General features: G+C 39.1%; 3 protein-coding genes across 4 annotated transcripts; 2 read left to right on the top strand and 1 right to left on the bottom strand.

Moving 5' to 3' along the window:
- Nucleotides 1–661: 661 nt before the first annotated feature.
- On the top strand, nucleotides 662–2,914 carry LOC133792402 (probable galacturonosyltransferase-like 4). Its single transcript, XM_062230305.1, has one exon. It carries the CDS (start codon nucleotides 1,241–1,243, stop codon nucleotides 2,315–2,317), a length of 1,077 nt encoding a protein of 358 aa, XP_062086289.1. The 5' UTR covers nucleotides 662–1,240; the 3' UTR covers nucleotides 2,318–2,914.
- Nucleotides 2,915–9,788: 6,874 nt separating this feature from the next.
- On the top strand, nucleotides 9,789–11,477 carry LOC133792393 (protein DOS2). The gene has a single exon (XM_062230296.1). The coding sequence runs from the start codon at nucleotides 9,964–9,966 to the stop codon at nucleotides 11,308–11,310; it is 1,347 nt and encodes a 448-aa protein (XP_062086280.1). The 5' UTR covers nucleotides 9,789–9,963; the 3' UTR covers nucleotides 11,311–11,477.
- A 547-nt stretch (nucleotides 11,478–12,024) lies between these two features.
- LOC133792385 (RNA demethylase ALKBH10B) lies at nucleotides 12,025–16,482 on the bottom strand. 2 transcript variants are annotated; one of them, XM_062230289.1, is made up of 7 exons: nucleotides 15,730–16,482; nucleotides 14,218–14,342; nucleotides 14,017–14,134; nucleotides 13,746–13,847; nucleotides 13,522–13,637; nucleotides 13,187–13,341; nucleotides 12,025–12,963 (listed from the first exon to the last, which is right to left on the bottom strand). In XM_062230289.1, the coding sequence occupies exons 1-7, from the start codon at nucleotides 16,292–16,294 to the stop codon at nucleotides 12,477–12,479; spliced, it is 1,668 nt and encodes a 555-aa protein (XP_062086273.1). In that variant the 5' UTR covers nucleotides 16,295–16,482; the 3' UTR covers nucleotides 12,025–12,476. The 2 variants fall into 2 exon arrangements, with proteins under 2 accessions (XP_062086273.1, XP_062086270.1); XM_062230286.1 differs by having other exon boundaries at nucleotides 13,731–13,847; nucleotides 15,730–16,481.
- Nucleotides 16,483–17,544: the final 1,062 nt, after the last annotated feature.

The following is a 17,544-nucleotide window of genomic DNA, read 5'->3' as shown; positions in this document are numbered from 1 at the left end:
ATAATGTAATTTAATTAACAAGAATCCAACTAAGTACTCCTTAAAATCATCAATAATGGCCTAATTTTAAACTCCTCATATGCCCCAATTTCTTTTATTATTGTTATTATTATGTAAAGATAAAAATCTCAAGCCTTTTTATAACCAAAATATAATGCATACCAAATTAAGCAAGGGCATTAAGGACGTAAACAATGTAGAAGTGATGAACATATTATGATAGTGTTTAGCATATTAATGTACTGTATTCGTATCTATAGATTTAATAGAACAAATACAGAACTGATAGAATTGGATAGAGTTTTATGGGTCCAAATCATTCATAATTAAAAGGGTTTCTCAAATGAAAAAACAAGTACTGAGTTGGTCAGTATAGCCTAACTCGTATGAAAGCCACTTTCACGGAATGCCCATACTTGGAGCAAAGATTCATACCTCAAGCAACCTAACTTCACTTCTCAATCAATGACAAGAAAAAGATATCAGTCACTTTTGAGCTTCTACTACTTTCGGTGGACTCAAAATAACTATTCATTATTAAGTCTCTTGCATATGTAGAAAAAAGAATTGACAAATCACTATGTCAAGAATCCTAACACGACTCTCTTTTGCATACAAAATTGCACTGCAACCCAAATTGATGCTATTATTTTTCACCATACAGAGAAATCTGGTTTTTCTAGGAAGTTTTTCCCGGAAAAGAATGTGTACAAACTTGTTACATATTAGTGTAGTTACATTCTAGTAGTTGGACTCAATAAATATAAAAACATGTGTCTTCATGGCAAAATCTTCTGTATCAATGGCTGCATATCCAAAAAGTTGCATTATTTCCTTCTAATAAGGTGGCATAAAACATGGAATAGTAAAAAACACACAAAAAAACTAACAACACAGATTAACCTCAACTCCAAAAAATCTTTCTTTCTTCAAAACCCAAATTTAGAATAATTGGGTCTAAACCAACAATGTCTAACATGATATTGATAGCATTCTATTCTCAATTGAGTCAAACTCATAACGTATATTTATGCATATATCAACCTATTTTTTCACTTTCCGAATAATTTTCCCTTCCTCACAATCCAACCAACCTAACTTTCTTTGCATCCAATCAATATTAGCTTTCTAACCTCCTTTTCCCTAAACCTTCTCATAACCAGTAAGCCCTAACCATGACTCTTCAACTTCATCCATAACCCCCTGAACACTACTCCAATCCCTACCCATTAAGGGCAGGATGGCCAATGGGAGCTCTCAACCAGCTCCTCTCTCACTCCACCTCCACCTCGGCCTCCTGTCTCTTCTACTCTTCCCCGGTCTCGCCCTCGTCTCCGCCGCTGCCGCTATTCGACACGGCGTCATTCGTAAACCCTCCGCCGACATTTCCTATTTCCGAGAAGCCCCGGCTTTCCGGAACGGAGACGCATGCACCGGACACGGCGATGGCCGGAGGATCCACGTCAGCATGACGTTGGACTCGAATTACCTCCGTGGCACAATCGCCGCCGTGCTCTCCGTCTTGAAACACTCCACGTGTCCGGAAGACGTGGAGTTCCACTTCATTTGGGCGAGGTACGATCCCGGTGTCTACTCCACCATCCGATCGACCTTCCCGAACCTCAACTTCCGAGTCTACCGTTTCAACTCGAACCGAGTCCGTGACAAGATCTCTAAATCGATCCGCCAAGCCCTAGATCAACCGTTAAACTACGCGAGAATTTACCTGGCCGAGATCATCCCAGCGGACGTGAAACGCGTGATATACCTCGACTCCGATCTGGTGGTGGTGGACGACATCGCCAAGCTTTGGACCGTCGATATGGAGAACAAGGTCCTAGCGGCACCGGAGTACTGCCACGCCAACTTCACGAACTACTTCTCCGGCGAATTCTGGTCGGACCCGAACATGGCTGGGACATTCGAGGGAAGAAAACCTTGCTACTTCAACACAGGGGTTATGGTGGTGGATCTAGAGAGGTGGAGAGGGGGTGAGTACACGCAGAAGATGGAGGATTGGATGGCCGTACAGAAGAGGAAGAGGATATACGATTTGGGGTCTTTGCCGCCATTTTTGTTGGTTTGGGCCGGATATATTAAGGCCGTGGACCATAGGTGGAACCAACATGGGCTTGGAGGTGATAATCTAGAGGGCCAATGTAGGAGACTACATCCAGGCCCAGTAAGCCTTCTCCATTGGAGTGGGAAAGGGAAGCCTTGGTTAAGGTTAGACTCAAGGAAACCTTGTTCGGTTGACCATCTTTGGGCCCCATATGACCTTTTTCGTCTTTCGTCAACTCACACATTTGATGGGTAAAAATTAAAAAATTATAGCATATGTGCACCGGGAAATGGATTAAATGGTTTATTAAAGAAAAAAAAAAATAGGGGTTAATTAATGAGAAAGAGCAAGAGGCTTAATTATGTGGGTATGTGCCAAATCTCCTTACGTTTCTTTCTTCAACTTCGGTCCCTTAAATTTATGTGGGTGTGAGAAAAATGCAACTCTTTCTAGATATATATAATAGAGAATGGAGGTAATTTGATATTTTAAAAAGAAAAAAAAAAAGCTTATTAATAGTTGAAGAGGGTGGGAAATGTATAAGCTTCTGAGTTGTTTTGTTGAAGAATTTATGGACATCAACATGTAGAGGAGGGTATGATAGTGTCTTTTGCTTAGTTTAGTTTCAGATGACCATAAAATCCTCCTACCGGAGTTATTTCCATGTTCCTCTAACACAGCTCTACTTTTTATATATTAGAATATCTCCACAATGAAATGTAATAATATGTGTATATACTTGTGATTTTTTTTTTTTTGTTTACACAATTGGTTTGTTTGTACAAGATATATTCTTGTTGCATTTATAATTTTATTTCACCCCGCGAATAACCCATCAAATTATTAGTGCCATTGTTTGTGTAGATTTAAAAAATATCGATCTTCTTGTGCGTGTTGCAAATAAAAAAGACTTAGTCAACGTCAAGTTCGGACTCATGTGAAGTGTACAGTAGAAATACTTGTGATACCTACTAAACACTTTTTCGTGATTAAATTTTTATTCTGCTATTGGTAATTGTGCAAAGGAAATGGAGAAATATGTTGTATTCCCTTGAATAGTAATTGTACAGTACATAGATTAAATAGGGAAGGAAAAAGTGATAAAATACACGTGTTCCATATAGATGTAAAGAAGGGAAAATACATATATGATAAAGCAGGAAAACAATAATAAAACAAAACAATTAATATTCTATGGTTTAGCATCCCCGCAAACTCAATGGGCTCGGAAGCATGGTGAGTTTGGTTCGCAAATCCTGAAATCGAGCAGTAGTTAAAGCCTTCGTTAAACAATCAGCAACTTGATCTGAAGAAGGAGTGTAAACGAGAGCAAGAGTGTGCCGATTGACTCGTTCACGCACAAAGTGATAATCGATTTCGATATGTTTAGTGCGAGCATGAAGAACGGGATTGGACGCCAAGTGAAGAGTACTGACATTATCACAGTGCATGGTGGGAGCTGAATGAAGGGAAACACCAAGTTCAGCGAGGAGGGACTCAATCCAAGAGATTTCAGCGGCACCATTGGCAAGAGCACGGTACTCGGATTCGGTACTTGATCTAGAGACTACTTTTTGCTTCGAAGAGGACCATGAGAGAAGATTCAGACCGAGAAAGATACAGTAAGCACTCGTGCTTCTGCGGTCATCTGGGCAAGACGCCCAATCAACATCTGTGAAACAATGAAGATGCAAGGTAGTGTCGGGTTGGATAAGCAAACCAAGATGAGCGGAACCTTTGAGATATCGAAGGACTCGTTTGGCAGCTTGAAGATGGGTGGTGCTAGGAGCATGCATGAACTGACATAATTTGTTAACAGGAACCGCAATGTCGGGACGAGTGAATGTACAATATTGCAAAGCACCAACTAAGCTGCGATACTCTGTTGCATCAGCTAAGGGAGAACCATCATGAAGTGACAAAGGAGTAAGAGCCATAGGTGTAGGCACAGGTTTGGAGTCTAGGAGTTCTGTTTTGGTAAGAAGATCATGAATACATTTAGTTTGTGAGAGATGGAGACCGGAAGCTGTGCGAGAGACTTGAAGACCAAGGAAAAAATGGAGAGAGCCAAGGTCTTTGACAGCAAACTTGGACTTCAAATACTGTAAGAGAGCAGCAATGGTAGAAGAACATGAGTCTGTAAGAATAATGTCATCCACGTAAACCAAGAAAATCAACATGGCAGTAGCAGATTTATAGATAAACATGGAAGAATCGGCCTTGGAAGCATGAAAACCCCACTCGAGTAGAGCGGTACTGAGTTTGAGAAACCATGCACGAGGTGATTGTTTTAAGCCATAGATTGATTTGGACAACTTGCAACACATAAGAGGGAAAGTTAGGATCAACAAAGCCCTGTGGTTGTGCCATGTAAACTGTTTCAGTAAGATCCCCATGGAGAAAGGCATTTTGAATATCAAGTTGTTGAATAGGCCATTGCGAGGAAACTGCCAAAGAAAGAACCAAGAAAATGGTAGTGGGCTTGATGACGGGACTAAAAGTCTCATGAAAATCTAACTCCGGTGTTTGGTGATAGCCCTTCGCAACAAGGCGGGCCTTATACCTGTCCACAGTTCCATCAGCATTAAGTTTAATCCGATAGACCCATTTACACCCAATAATTTTGCAACCCGGGGGAGGTGGCACCAAAATCCAGGTCCGTGGGGACCGCAAAGCATCATGTTCATGGTTCATGGCCTAGAGCCACTTAGGACATATGCTAGCTTCCTGAAATGAAGAAGGCTCAATAGGGGTACCTGGAATCACACTAAAAAATAAACGGGGCTTATGAATGCCCGACTTAGCTCGAGTTACCATAGGGTGCAAATTAACAGGGGCAGTGACATGCTCATGTGGGCCTTGCAACTCAACAACCAAAGGAGTGGTGGTAGGAGAAGAGGAAGGGGTAGATGAGGTATGTGTAGAGGAAGATGAGAGAGGAGTGGGTGCTGTTATAGGTGTGCTAGGAGAACCAGTAGGTGGACGAGGAGAAATAGAAGGAGGAAGAGGTTGGGATGAAGGTGGAGAAGAAAGAGATAGGGGAGGAGAAGGAGAAGAGAAGTAGGAGGCAGGGGAAGGAAAAGGAAGTGAATGTATGATTGTGTGTGGAGCAGAGGTAGTAACAGGAGAAGAAGAAGAAAGGGAGGCAAAAGGAAATCGATCTTCATTGAAAACTACATGTCTAGTGATATATATGCGACCAGTGGAGGGGAGAAGACAAAGGTAGCCTTTGTGATGGCTGCTATAGCCTAGGAAAACACAAGAGGAAGATCGAAATTCTAGCTTATGAGCATTATAGGGACGTAAAAAAGGGAAGCATTCGCAGCCAAAAACCCGAAAATGTTGGTAGGAGGGAATTTTGTTGTAGAGAACAGAGAAGGGGCTGCGAGAACCAAGGACACGAGTGGGAAGACGGTTGATGAGATATACAGCAGTAGTAAATGCATAGGGCCAAAAATGGAGAGGCATAGAAGAGTGAGCTAAGAGAGTGAGGCCTGTTTCGACAACATGTCAATTTTTGCGTTCAACGCGACCATTTTGTTGAGGAGTGTGAGGACAAGAAAGCTCGTGATGGATGCCGTGATTATGAAAGAAAGTGGATAGGGTACGATATTCGCCGCCCCAATCCGAGCGAATTTGTTTAATTTGGCCATTAAATTGAGTGAGTAGCATTGTTTTAAATGTAAGAAATGCAGAAAATACTTCATCCTTAGTTTTAAGTAAGTAAATCCAAGTGAAACGAGTATAATCATCAATGAATAGAACAAAATATCAAACACCAGTAATAGCTATAATGGGAGAAGCACCCCAAAGGTCAGTATGTATTAATTCAAAAGGTTTATCAGCCCGAGATACAGACACAGGAAAAGGTAGACGATGGGACTTGCCCATTTGACATGAAGAACAAACTGAAACATTATCATTTTTGGAAAAGGAAAAATTACATAAAGAAGCTATACTAGAGACAACATCAGAGGCAAGATGGCCTAAATGAGAGTGCCACAAAGAGCGATCCGATTTGGAAGACAAAAGAAGCTGAGTGGTAGAGCCAGAAGAGGAAGGCACGGAAGGAGGAGAAACACGATAGATGCCATGCTCAAGTAGGCCTGTTAGCAGAAGTTGGTGGTTGGCCTGGTGTTTGACATAAAAACAATGAGGGTGAAATTCGACATAGGCATTGTTATCTTGACACAGTTTAGAGACAGAGAGAAGATTTTTTGAAATAGAAGGAGAGTGATAAACTTGAGATAAACGTAAAACAGAGTTATAGGCAGGGAGAGTTGCATGACCAACATGAGAAATAGAAGAATACATACCATTGCCCACCGTTATTTTGTCACCACCGTGGTAAGGTTGAGAGGATTCCAGGAGATTCATATCTGGGGTGAAATGGTGCGATGCCCCAGAGTCCATAAACCAAGCGGGATCAGTACCAGGGTGCGAGGAAGAGGAGAGAGGTGGGTTGGATGGGGTATTAGGAGCATGATGAGCAAAATAAGCATTGAACTGTTTGGGAGGGGGAGGGGGAGGTTGATATTGGAGATTTGTACGATGGTAACAAGATGAGGCAGTATGACCAACACGGAAACAAATCTGACATTTGGGAGGGCGAGATTGGTGAGGTCGTTGTTGTGGAGAGGGAGACCAAGGGGTGGGTGGACGAGGTTGATAGTGGTTGGGAGAGTAAGGTCTCGAGGGAGGACGCTGAGGAGAAAATGGTGGAGACGGAGAAGGTGGGCGATAGCGAGGAATAGCAATGGGAAAGGGAGATGTAGTAGAGGCGTTGGATAGTTGAAGATTGGTGAAATTGGCTTGAAGGGAGCTAATTGTGGTGGGTGCATTTTGTCTTTCCAACCTAGCATCATAGCTAAGTAACAGAGAGTATACCTCTTCAAGAGGGGGTTTCACAGATCTGGCTAGGATAGGGGAGACAAACGCATTGTACTCAGGTCCTAAACCATTTAGAAGGTAAGTGAGATGCTCACTGTAGGATACTGGTTCTCCAATGGAGGCTAAAGTGTTGCACATGGTTTTTAATTTATGGAGATACACAACAGCAGACATACCATCTTTTTTGAGATTTTGTAAGGACGTTCGAACATCAGACATACGAGCAAAAGATGCTGCGGTGTAGATTTGTTCGAGTGAAACCCAAATCTCGGCGGCAGTTGTGAACCCAACGATCTGGCCGAGAAGATTGTCAACGAAGCATAGAGCCAACTCATGATGAGACGATTGTAGCGATGCCATTTGGTGAATTCTGGGTTCACAACTGATGAAGACCCTTCGATGTGCTGCGATGGACAAGGGACCGATCCGTCTATGTAACCTTCAAGGCCGTTACCGATAATTATGTTTTGCATTTGCATTCTCCATACTAGGTAGTTGTTTTCATCAAGCTTAACTGAAATTGTTTGACCAACTGAGGGAAAAGTCGAAGGAGGGTTTTGGGGTTGAACTGGTACAGTTGGTAGCAAAATTTGGGGATTTTCTGGGTTTGGAGGTATCGGGTCATCTGTGGCTGGTGGAGGGGTTCTGTCTCCGGTAACAGGTGTGGTCAACCCTGTACTAATTGCTGATGACATGATGGTTGTTTACGGCGCTAATACCATGTGTGAAGGAAATGGAGAAATATGTTGTATTCCCTTGAACAGTAATTGTACAGTACATAGATTAAATAGGGAAGGAAAAAGGAATAAAATACACATGTCACATACAGATGTAAAGAAGGGAAAATACATATATGATAAAGCAGGAAAACAATAATAAAACAGAACAATTAATATTCTATGGTTTAATAGTAATTTTATTCTAGTTAATCTATGTAGTGAAATACCAAGAATGTTTTATTATAAGAAATTTTGGTCAAGAGAAAGAATCGCCTGAAAATATGCTACGACTTGAAGAAGGTAAACTTGTGATTTAAAGAATAAGAAAAAAGGGCTCGATATTTTATTCCTTTTAAGTTAATTTTTACAATAGTGAAAAATGCTTAAATAATGAAGTTGTCAAATATTTGAACAACTTACATACTGATGAGACATAATAAATAGAATCATCTTAAAGCAGAGAGAGGTCAATTATAGTATATAGATTATCCATATATGTTGATTGATCTCATGTAAAATTCCTTCTCATGGCTTCCTTCCTACTACGAATAAACGCATCAGATTTCTCATTAATATTTACAGCAACGTCAAAAAGAGGCCTCACCTGCCTCTGCCTCTGCCTCTGCCTCGAAGGACGATTTGGTAATTTCACCTCTTCAGGCTCAAACTCAATTGTCACGCTCTTCCCTTTCATCAGTCTTTTTCTCTCTTCCTCTTCAAAATTGATGTTACTACTCTCTACAAACATCTTGCTGTTCCTCTCCTCCTCCTCCTCCTCCTTACAGAGTTCGTGGATTTGGGCCGATTTCTGAATTTTGGGCCGAGTAACGTCAGCCCAAGAGCCCAACTCGTCTGAATGCTTAATGCAATGGGCCTGTAGTTGGAGCTCAACCCTCTTCACATTGGGTTTACTTGAGACCATTGGGACGACAGTTGAGGCTTGACGCATGGACTGGCTCGTGGTGACCACGCGCTTGAAACCTCTGGGGATTAGACTGTCCATGATGAAGCTAAAGAGCCTGAAGAAAATGACAAGGGGTTGGAAAAGGTTGCTCTTCTTCTTTTGCATTTTTTCTTTTTTTGGGTTCCTTAGAGAGAGAAAATACAGAGGAGAAATATTGCTATGGCTTTTGCTCAGCTCCAAAACCAAAGGTTTGAGTTATTATTATGGTGAATATATATATATATCAACAAAAAAAAGTAATATTCCATACTTGGGATGTGGGGTAATGAAAAGGAGAAAATAACTTGATTTGATGGGAAAATTAAAATTCTTTTCTTTTCTTTTGTTATCTTTAAGGTGTACTATAAGTTTAAAACTAGTGATAATAATGCAAAAGCAGATGAGTTGAATTGGAATATCTAACTTTGCTTCAATCAAATTTGATTCTTAAACATGCAGCAGCAGCCCAACATAAACAATGGCGTCAAAGCCAACATCTACTTGGTCCCAAAGTAACCTTATTTTCCATTATGGAATGGGAATGCCACCAAATTATAATATAAAATATTATCTCACTCACTTGATAATAGTGTTTTTTTAATAAGCTCATATATTTTTCTAGACCTTTCATTCTCTAAGTAATGATAAGTTATTGTTTACATTTTTCACCTTTTAATGACTATAAAAGAAAGCGTTTGTTATAAGGTATGTTCTATTGGTAAAGTATGATCATGATCATGGTCATTCATCAATAATCAAACAACCTATTAATATTTATGTTGAACAATTCTTAATGGTCAGAATCAAACTTCTTAAAATTTATTAATTATGTTTTTGTTATAACCATTTTCGTTCCCTATATGTAGTTGTAAAAAATTGCGGCATAATTTTTTATGATATGATGTCGTTCCAAAGAAGTTTGTATGTCGTTTATAAGAGAATCTCATTTATTGAATCAACTGCTTTGTATATAGATACAGTTCCTTCCTTCCTACAACATGTCCTTGTTATCAACTATATTGTCCTTCATGCGACAAAAAATAAAACTATATTGTCCTTCTTACTTGCAATTGTGGCCATCTAAAACCGCCGTTTATTCGAACACTGATTTTGCGCCTTCGTTACGAAGTTGTCGTTTCAATGAATGAACGTCGTTTTGTCCGAGCAGGCAAATAAAATGATGCAAAAGGACCATATCGTCCTTTCGTCTGACTGATACGTACTCTCCACCAACTGTATTACGAATCTAAAAACGACATTTTCTGAAAAGGAAAATTTTCCATTTGGTTTGGTTCTTCATTTTTTTCTTCCGATCTATTCTAACCCGGAAAAGACGTCGAATATCGTCCATGGATTTCTTCAAGTCCGTTTTCTCGGACAGCCCAGATCCTCCTCAACCCGAATCCTCATCTGGGTCTCCCAAAAAACCATCCAACAACCAAGAACGGGAAGACCCAGATCCGATTTCCGCCCCGAACCAATCCGGCGGTGGTGGTGTATGGAGCTTCGGCGGTTTGATCCAAACCCTAGCGACTAAATCCGAATCTGTCATCGAGACCTACCGGCGGGATTTGCAGGAGTTCGGTTCGGGTCTGAAGAAGGAGATCGAGGTGGCTCATGGATCTTTGGGAACGGTTGGTCACGCCATTGATGAGCTTGGGAGCACGGTTTTGAAAGGGACGGCTCAGATTATTTCTCAAGGTAAGGATGCAATCCTCGCTGATGATCTTGAATCCGATTCGTCTGATTCCAACAACACCCAAAATTATTACTCCCAACAGAGCTTGAATTCGAAACGGTATAGTAGGTTTGACGCTCAGGTTCGCGCGTTACAGGGTGATGCTAGCACTTACTGCGATGAGCCTGAGGATTTGGATGATTATAGTAAATGGAAGTTAGGGTTTGTTTTGGAAGACAAAAATGAAGAAATTGAAGTGTTAATTGAAGAAAATATGGCTGTGGAGAATATCTACAAGAGGGTTGTTCCGGATAGTCTTGATCACCAGACTTTTTGGTGTAGATATTTCTATAAGATTTTTAAGCTTAAACAAGCTGAGGACTTGAGAGCCAATTTAGTGAAAAGGGCGATTTCGAGGGAAGAAGAGGAGGAATTGAGTTGGGATGTTGATGATGATGACGACGACGAGGATGATGCTATGTTGAAAACGATTGCCAAGAAAAATGGGGAATTGGGTAGTGAAGATGGTGGAGAAGTGGCAAAGGAAGTGCAATTAAGGTCCTCTAATGAGTCCTCACTTGCTGCCTTGAAGGAAGAGAGTTCCATAGATACTAATAAGAATGTTGAGAAAACTTCTAATGTGAATGAGGAAAAGAGTAGCGGGGAAGAGTCTAAACAGAGTGTGCATTCGGAAGAAGATGGTGTTGATACTGGTGTTGGTAAGAAAGATTTGGTTGTATCCAAGGCTGATGATAAAGTGGATTTGAAAGGAATGATTGAATCTGGTGAATCCAGCAAAGATAGTGACGTTACAGTTCTTTCAACTCAGCCCTCAATACCTGAGGAGGAAGACCTTGGCTGGGATGAGATTGAGGATCTTAGCAGTATCGATGATAAGAAAGTGACTCATATTGGGAGTCCTAACAGAGCAGAGCTGCGAAAGCGGCTTAGTGCTGCGGAAGAAGATGAGGACTTGAGCTGGGATATTGAAGATGATGATGAACCAAGTAAAGCTTAAAACTAAAACTTCAATTACTTATTTTTGAATTGTACTGCTTCTTTGTTCTGTTGGTTTAAATGCAAATATGTTTAATAATGTAATATCAATTTGTGAAGTTAAAAAGTAACTATCATAATCATGCAATGTCAATCAATTCCGCTACATTCAAATGTGGTCATTATCTATGTGCAGATTCTTAAAGATTTTGAATTTTTTTTTTGTTTGTTGTATTGGATTTTATCTCTCCGCAAGTACAATAATTCACACTTTCTTATGAGGTATTCTCAGGTTTCATTTTTTTGGTACTGAAACAATTAAAGTGGTCTAAAACCACAATAATCCAAACCATTCCATTTTTTTTTTGGACAGTATCATTGTATCAAAGATGGGATGGGATAGGCATGTAAAAGATAAGTCTGAAGATTATAAAATGCCAAAGAAAAAATGTGGTAAACCCGAGCTTCGTCATTGATATCGTCTTTGTCCATTAATTTGAGTGTATTCTGAATCTCTGAAATTTGGATCAGGCTCCATCACAATATTAATTTACAACTCCCATATTGATTACAGCTTTATTGCTTAGTGGCTGAGCGTTTTTGCTTAGTGGCTGCCATTGGTGCCTGCCTGATAATGGATACCGAAAAATGTAAAGTAAAACAGTTTGGATTGATTCTCAGAATGCTGATTTCTGTTTGATTGTTTGTGCTTTTTCTTTTTTTTTTCCTTTTGACATAAAGAAAATAAATAAATTACTTCTTATAAATGAATAAAATAATGAAACATTCACTGGGCGACTTTTACCTAAAGAAAATAATTTGATCTGTCTATGAAAAAAGATTAATAATGAAGAAACTCAAATACAAAATTCTGCCCTACAGTTGAGCCAATTCACACTTTCCAAACTCAAGCTCAATAACTACTGAAGCCATACCATTGATTGGCATCCAAGAAAAGGTAAGGTGTAAAATAACCATTACTAGAACCTATTCTTACCAAAGGGAACAAGGTATAAAAAAAAGAAAAATTTAACAAAGAGACTCGTTACAGCACCTGGACTCTGTTTGTACAGCACTTAGAAAACATTTTTAAGAACAAGTGAACATGTTGCTGCCTCAGCTGAATATGTATTGTATTAAACCCAGTTTGCTGCCACCAACCAACTCCTTTTTATACCGACTTTCCCATCAAATATTGTTTCCTGCTTCAGGGGTGGACTCCTCCACTCGAGCTTCTACTGTAGGAGGGGATGGTAATGCAAGATATCTCCCTTTTTGGGCACGCGGTGGAAGATGTTTTGCCGGTTTTCTTGAACCATTTGCCCATGGCAAGAAAACTCCTGTTCCATTTCCACCACGAGGAGCTCTCCTAGGACTCATAACCATGGGGCGGACCGGAGCCAGCATGACTACCGGACCACGCATGACTCCCCACTTGGACATTAGGTCTATGGACTCATAGCCAACTCCACCATTTGGCATTGCGTAGGGGTTTGGTACTCCTGCAGGTTGCCAGACAGTCATTGCACCAGCCGAGGTTGGACTGGTTGGTGACAGGCATTGGTTCGATTCTGGTCGGACTCTGAAGAATGTGAGGCTGACCCTTGTGTTTGGAGACGGACACATGACATGTCTTGCCATGTCACTGCTGTTTCCTCTCATCACTAGAAGAGACCTGAAAAATTCATAAGAGATAAATCTTAAGAATGTGGAATATTTTGATGCTTTACTGGCGCAAACTGTAGACTTGGGAAGAAAAGGAAGGTATACACAGTTTCATATGTCTATTTATTTATTTTTTAGAGTAGTGGTTTTGTTCAATAGGATACAAATGATCACAGACAAGAAAAGAAAGATAAAGAAGATAACGAAAACTTTAAGAGAATTTGAGGACATACCCCTCCTTAAGTGAGAGCATAAGAGGGCCCTTATAGTTTCCATCATTATCACTCACAAGAGTGCGTCCAAAAGCCATAGTTGACTCATTAAGAAGCAGAGTTGATAAAGGTTGGTCCAAATGCGGTGGTTTCAGAAAAGGCTGCGAATATTCTCCCTGCACAAAAATAAAAGTGATTTCAGTTGCCTCTATATTCGATTCAACAAATAAGATAAACAAAAATTCAAGGTTAATAATAATAACACAAACCAATAGCGTGAAGCTCCCACTTTGCAGCTAGCTATGTGCTAGTAAACAATAAGAGAGGAGTGAAGGAACATGAAGTTGATAGAATACCTCCTCGAAAAAGCTGATGATACAACCATTAGGCCTTTTGTATTCTGGTATAAGTTTCCACTGTATAAAGTGATCAATGACATTTTCAAGTATAGCTGGAATAGGCTCTATGTTACCTACATAAACCACAGAAATAAAGTCCAACCATAAAGTGAGCTCAACATATTATTTTCTAAAATCAACACGATAATTTGGAAAATATGTCTTACAAGACTGATCATCACCAGCAGTTTCTTCTTTGATTTGTCCGAAAATTGGAACCCCAAATTGAATCAACTCTCTTTTGTTTCCCTTCATTTGCTGGTTGAATAAGATATAGGTCTCACCTGTAATTATTCCAAATAATGTATTATAATCAACATTTTGTTTGTTTCAAAAACAAAACATTTTTATTATTAATTGTTACCATCCCATGTAAAGATGACAAACGAATGCAAATAAAGCTACGGGTGCATTCGAGGTCAGGCGCCTTAAACTATATAAAAAAAAATTCACCTGACAGCTCTCCACTCTGGCCAGCAGCTCTGTATTCATTGACAAAATCAACCAATTTAGAGAGTTGGACATCAGTAAACACTTGTTCGTACAGCTTCAATCCTTTCACAACATTCACCTGCACATTTAATAATCCTTTGGTCAAAATCACATAATTCGAAAATTAGTTTTTTATTATATACACAAAAAGACAAAACTCGCCGTATGGCCCTTCAATTGCTCCTTTGCTGAAAAACCTTTAGTCAATTTAATCTGGTCAAGACGTGCTTCGCAGTCTTCATGATTAGAACATATCTCAATATTAGCTTCTTGAACCTCATGAGAACCTATTAAAAATAAAATTCCATTATTACCTCACGTTTTAACCCATCTTATTATTTTATAAACACTACCAAAAAGAGCATTGATCTTCTGATTACTTTCACGTTTTTCTTTTTCATATTTATTATAATTAAATAAGTGGGGACAAAAGGATTGGGGGTGCGATCTACAACAACAAAGGGAAAAGCTGGCAAGGACCACCGCACAGAAAAGCCCGACCAAAAAGAAAGGAGACACCAAACAAAACAAAGGATAAAATCACTTCGTTCTCACCACTATCACAGTCTTAGACTAGCTTATACGGATTTCCAAACACAAGTACTTGTTAACCATTCTTTCCTTTCCTTCATTGGACCCGCCACCTAACGATTCCAGAGTTGACCCGCCAACTCGGTCTGGACTAAAAAATATTAATATTCGTATTAACTATTAGAAACTAACCCCACGCCAGGAAAACAAACATGTCAATACCAACCACCCAACGCTGATGCAACCAAACAACTGTTGATCAACGGCTATGATCGTGCGCCGCCTGTAAGAAAAGAGACTAAATGGCACGCATAGCAAAGCATTACATCACCGTGATCACAGAGCGGGATTCGCTCCTCCCGAAACTAACTGTCATGCCGGCTGCAGAGAAACTTTTTCCACTGTGCATCGAAATTCTCAAAGCTACCCCCAACTGGACACTCTATTTATCGATATTTTTTAGTTTTTTTTTTTTAAATAAAACTTGGGCTGTATTTTTTTTTTCTTTTATCTCAAGAAATAATTGAATTAAGTTGATTAATTTGTACGCAACAAATTTTTTTTATCTTTTTAAAAAAATTAAATTACAAGACAACTATCATAGTCTAACGTTGAATTCAAAGTAGGAGATCGGAGATCGGAGATGGGGATTTTTAAATATTGGATCTGGTGAGAAAACATGTCTCACGTTTGGCTCCTGAGAAGATGGATGAAAACGCTTTTTATTTTATTATTATTATTTTACTAAGTTGGGAAAAGGCAATTTAATGGTGTGCAGAAATATAAAAATTGAATAAAATACTATAAATGAAATCACGTAAGGAAAATAAATTTAATAATACAGAATATATTGTTTCTCGGGAAACAAACACCTAAAGTCATTTCAGAATCTGAAAGACCAGTACTGCTTTCCTTTTCCTGATCGGACTAATTAATTTACGAAACTAATTTTTCGGTAGAATCGAAAATTTCAAATACTTCGAAGCGAAGACTTTTGTAAATATATTTGGTTAAACCCAGAAAGAAAACTCCTAAAATTTCGAAGCTTCTTCAGTCTCGGAAACGATCTTGCTCTAATTTCACCATTTAAATAAAAAAAAAAAAGTCTCAAAACAATAATTATATATATAGCAAATGACTTACCTGTGTCAGTAATCTCGCTATTGGGCGAATCGTCCTCTTCACAAATCTCATGATCATCATGAAAACCATTTTCATTACTTTCTACCACTTTCTCAATAACTTTCTCGCCTTCCAAACACGGATTCACCGCTACTACCTCATCCTCGCTCTTCTTCTTCTCATCACCCCCGTTAATGCTGCGATCACATGATGTCCAGCTATTATCCTCCGCCTTCTTCACCGCCACACGGCGGAGCTCCACCGCCACATCAGCGATCGAGTGGTACTTCTGCATCTGAAGAACCGGTATCCAATTCAGCCTCCGCCGATGCACGGCGGCGAACACCGCCTCGTAGTCGGATCCTCCGCCGAGCTGCGCCAGGTGACCGCAGAGGGCATCGATGATAGCGTTGGCGGCTGCGAATTCGCCGCGAAACCATGCCAGCATAGCCTCTTTGGCGAAGGCGTCCGGCATGACCGTCATCCCCGGAGTTTGCATCGCCATCATTGCGGGGCCCATCACGGCCGGCGCAGTAGTTGTTGCTCGATCGGTCCGTGAGGCAACGGTACCTGCCGCAATCGGCATAAATATATATATATATATATATATCGCAAATTTGAATTTGTTACAGTTCAGTCTCGGCGTTGGAGGTTCGAAATATCAGTTTCGGTTAACGGGTTTGGTGTTACCTGTCGGCTGAGTTCTCGTAAAAATGGAGTTCAGAGAGAGAAAAAAGAGAAAGATTTGGGTTTTTCACATGAGGGGCTTTGTGTTGAGTGGGCTTTATATATTCTGGGTTTCAGAAATGAGAACGGCACGTCCGAACATACATGGGCTGGGTTGCTAGCTACGTGGTGACGTGTCAGTGTAGGGAAGAGGAGGACGTGTCAACAATGATGGTGTTTTATTTTAGTGGCAGCAATGAAATTTGCGTTGTATTAGAAAGTTTGTGAATTTAATATTGCAACAATGTTGGAATTTTTCCTTATGTGCCATTGATTAAATTTGACAATTTTTTTTCCTTTATAAGGGTTGAATATTTGTCAATGAAAAATAATTTATGTTCTGATATATAAGTAAATTTTTAACCGTGATTATTATATAGCTGTGCCTCTAGTTAAAGTTGACAACTCTTCAAAACTACAGTCATAATGTATCTCGAATAGTCGAATATATTCAATAATCCTCACAAACTTGCTATATTTTAGAATCTTATTTTCACCAAACCCAAATATATATATTAATATATTCTTATAGTTTTCACAGTCATTATACTATGAATAAAAGAATTAAATAAACTAGTGAATGATACCTTAGACATTTAGACGTATTTGGATCTTGAATTTTACGAAGACCAAATTTTGTCCTAGAAAAAAAAATTGTTTTTAAAATTTTATAGAAGTTTTTCTGAAATTTTTATATTTATAATTGTTTTAAATTTAATAAAATTGTATTAAGTTATTTTTATTTTTAAAAAATAATTAATTGCATCCAATAATAATAAAAATTAATTTTTTTCTCCTAAACTCAATATCCAAATAAAGGGTAAAATACTTAAAATTGAGATATATTTATAATTGCTAGAAAAATATGATTAATTGTTTTGTTTTGCTGTTTTGGCCAAAATGATTCGAATAATTACTTATTTCACATCTTTAAGATAAAAAAAATAAAAAAAAAATAAAAACTTATTTCACATTTTAGGAGCCGAAGAATGGAAGGTGTTGCAAAGGTGGGAAGAGTAGGTTGAAATTACGGAAATAGGTTTTTTTTTTTTTAAAATGAGTTGTTTAGTTTGGTTTGGTGACTCTAGCCCGGTAACTAATTATGTTAAA

This window comes from Humulus lupulus, chromosome 1 (genome assembly GCF_963169125.1).
Source record: "Humulus lupulus chromosome 1, drHumLupu1.1, whole genome shotgun sequence".
NCBI lineage: Eukaryota > Viridiplantae > Streptophyta > Magnoliopsida > Rosales > Cannabaceae > Humulus > Humulus lupulus.
This window is presented reverse-complemented; position numbering and strand designations above follow the sequence as displayed.

Coding starts and splice junctions, on each gene's coding strand:
- LOC133792393 (XM_062230296.1), top strand. CDS start 9,964: ATGGATTTCTTCAAGTCCGTTTTCTCGGACAGCCCAGATCCTCCTCAA.
- LOC133792385 (XM_062230286.1), bottom strand. CDS start 16,294: ATGCCGATTGCGGCAGGTACCGTTGCCTCACGGACCGATCGAGCAACA. Junction 13,342..13,521: donor TCATCAGCTTTTTCGAGGAG/GTATTCTATCAA, acceptor ATTTTTGTGCAG/GGAGAATATTCGCAGCCTTT. Junction 12,964..13,186: donor ATGCTCTCACTTAAGGAGGG/GTATGTCCTCAA, acceptor TGAATTTTTCAG/GTCTCTTCTAGTGATGAGAG.
- LOC133792402 (XM_062230305.1), top strand. CDS start 1,241: ATGGCCAATGGGAGCTCTCAACCAGCTCCTCTCTCACTCCACCTCCAC.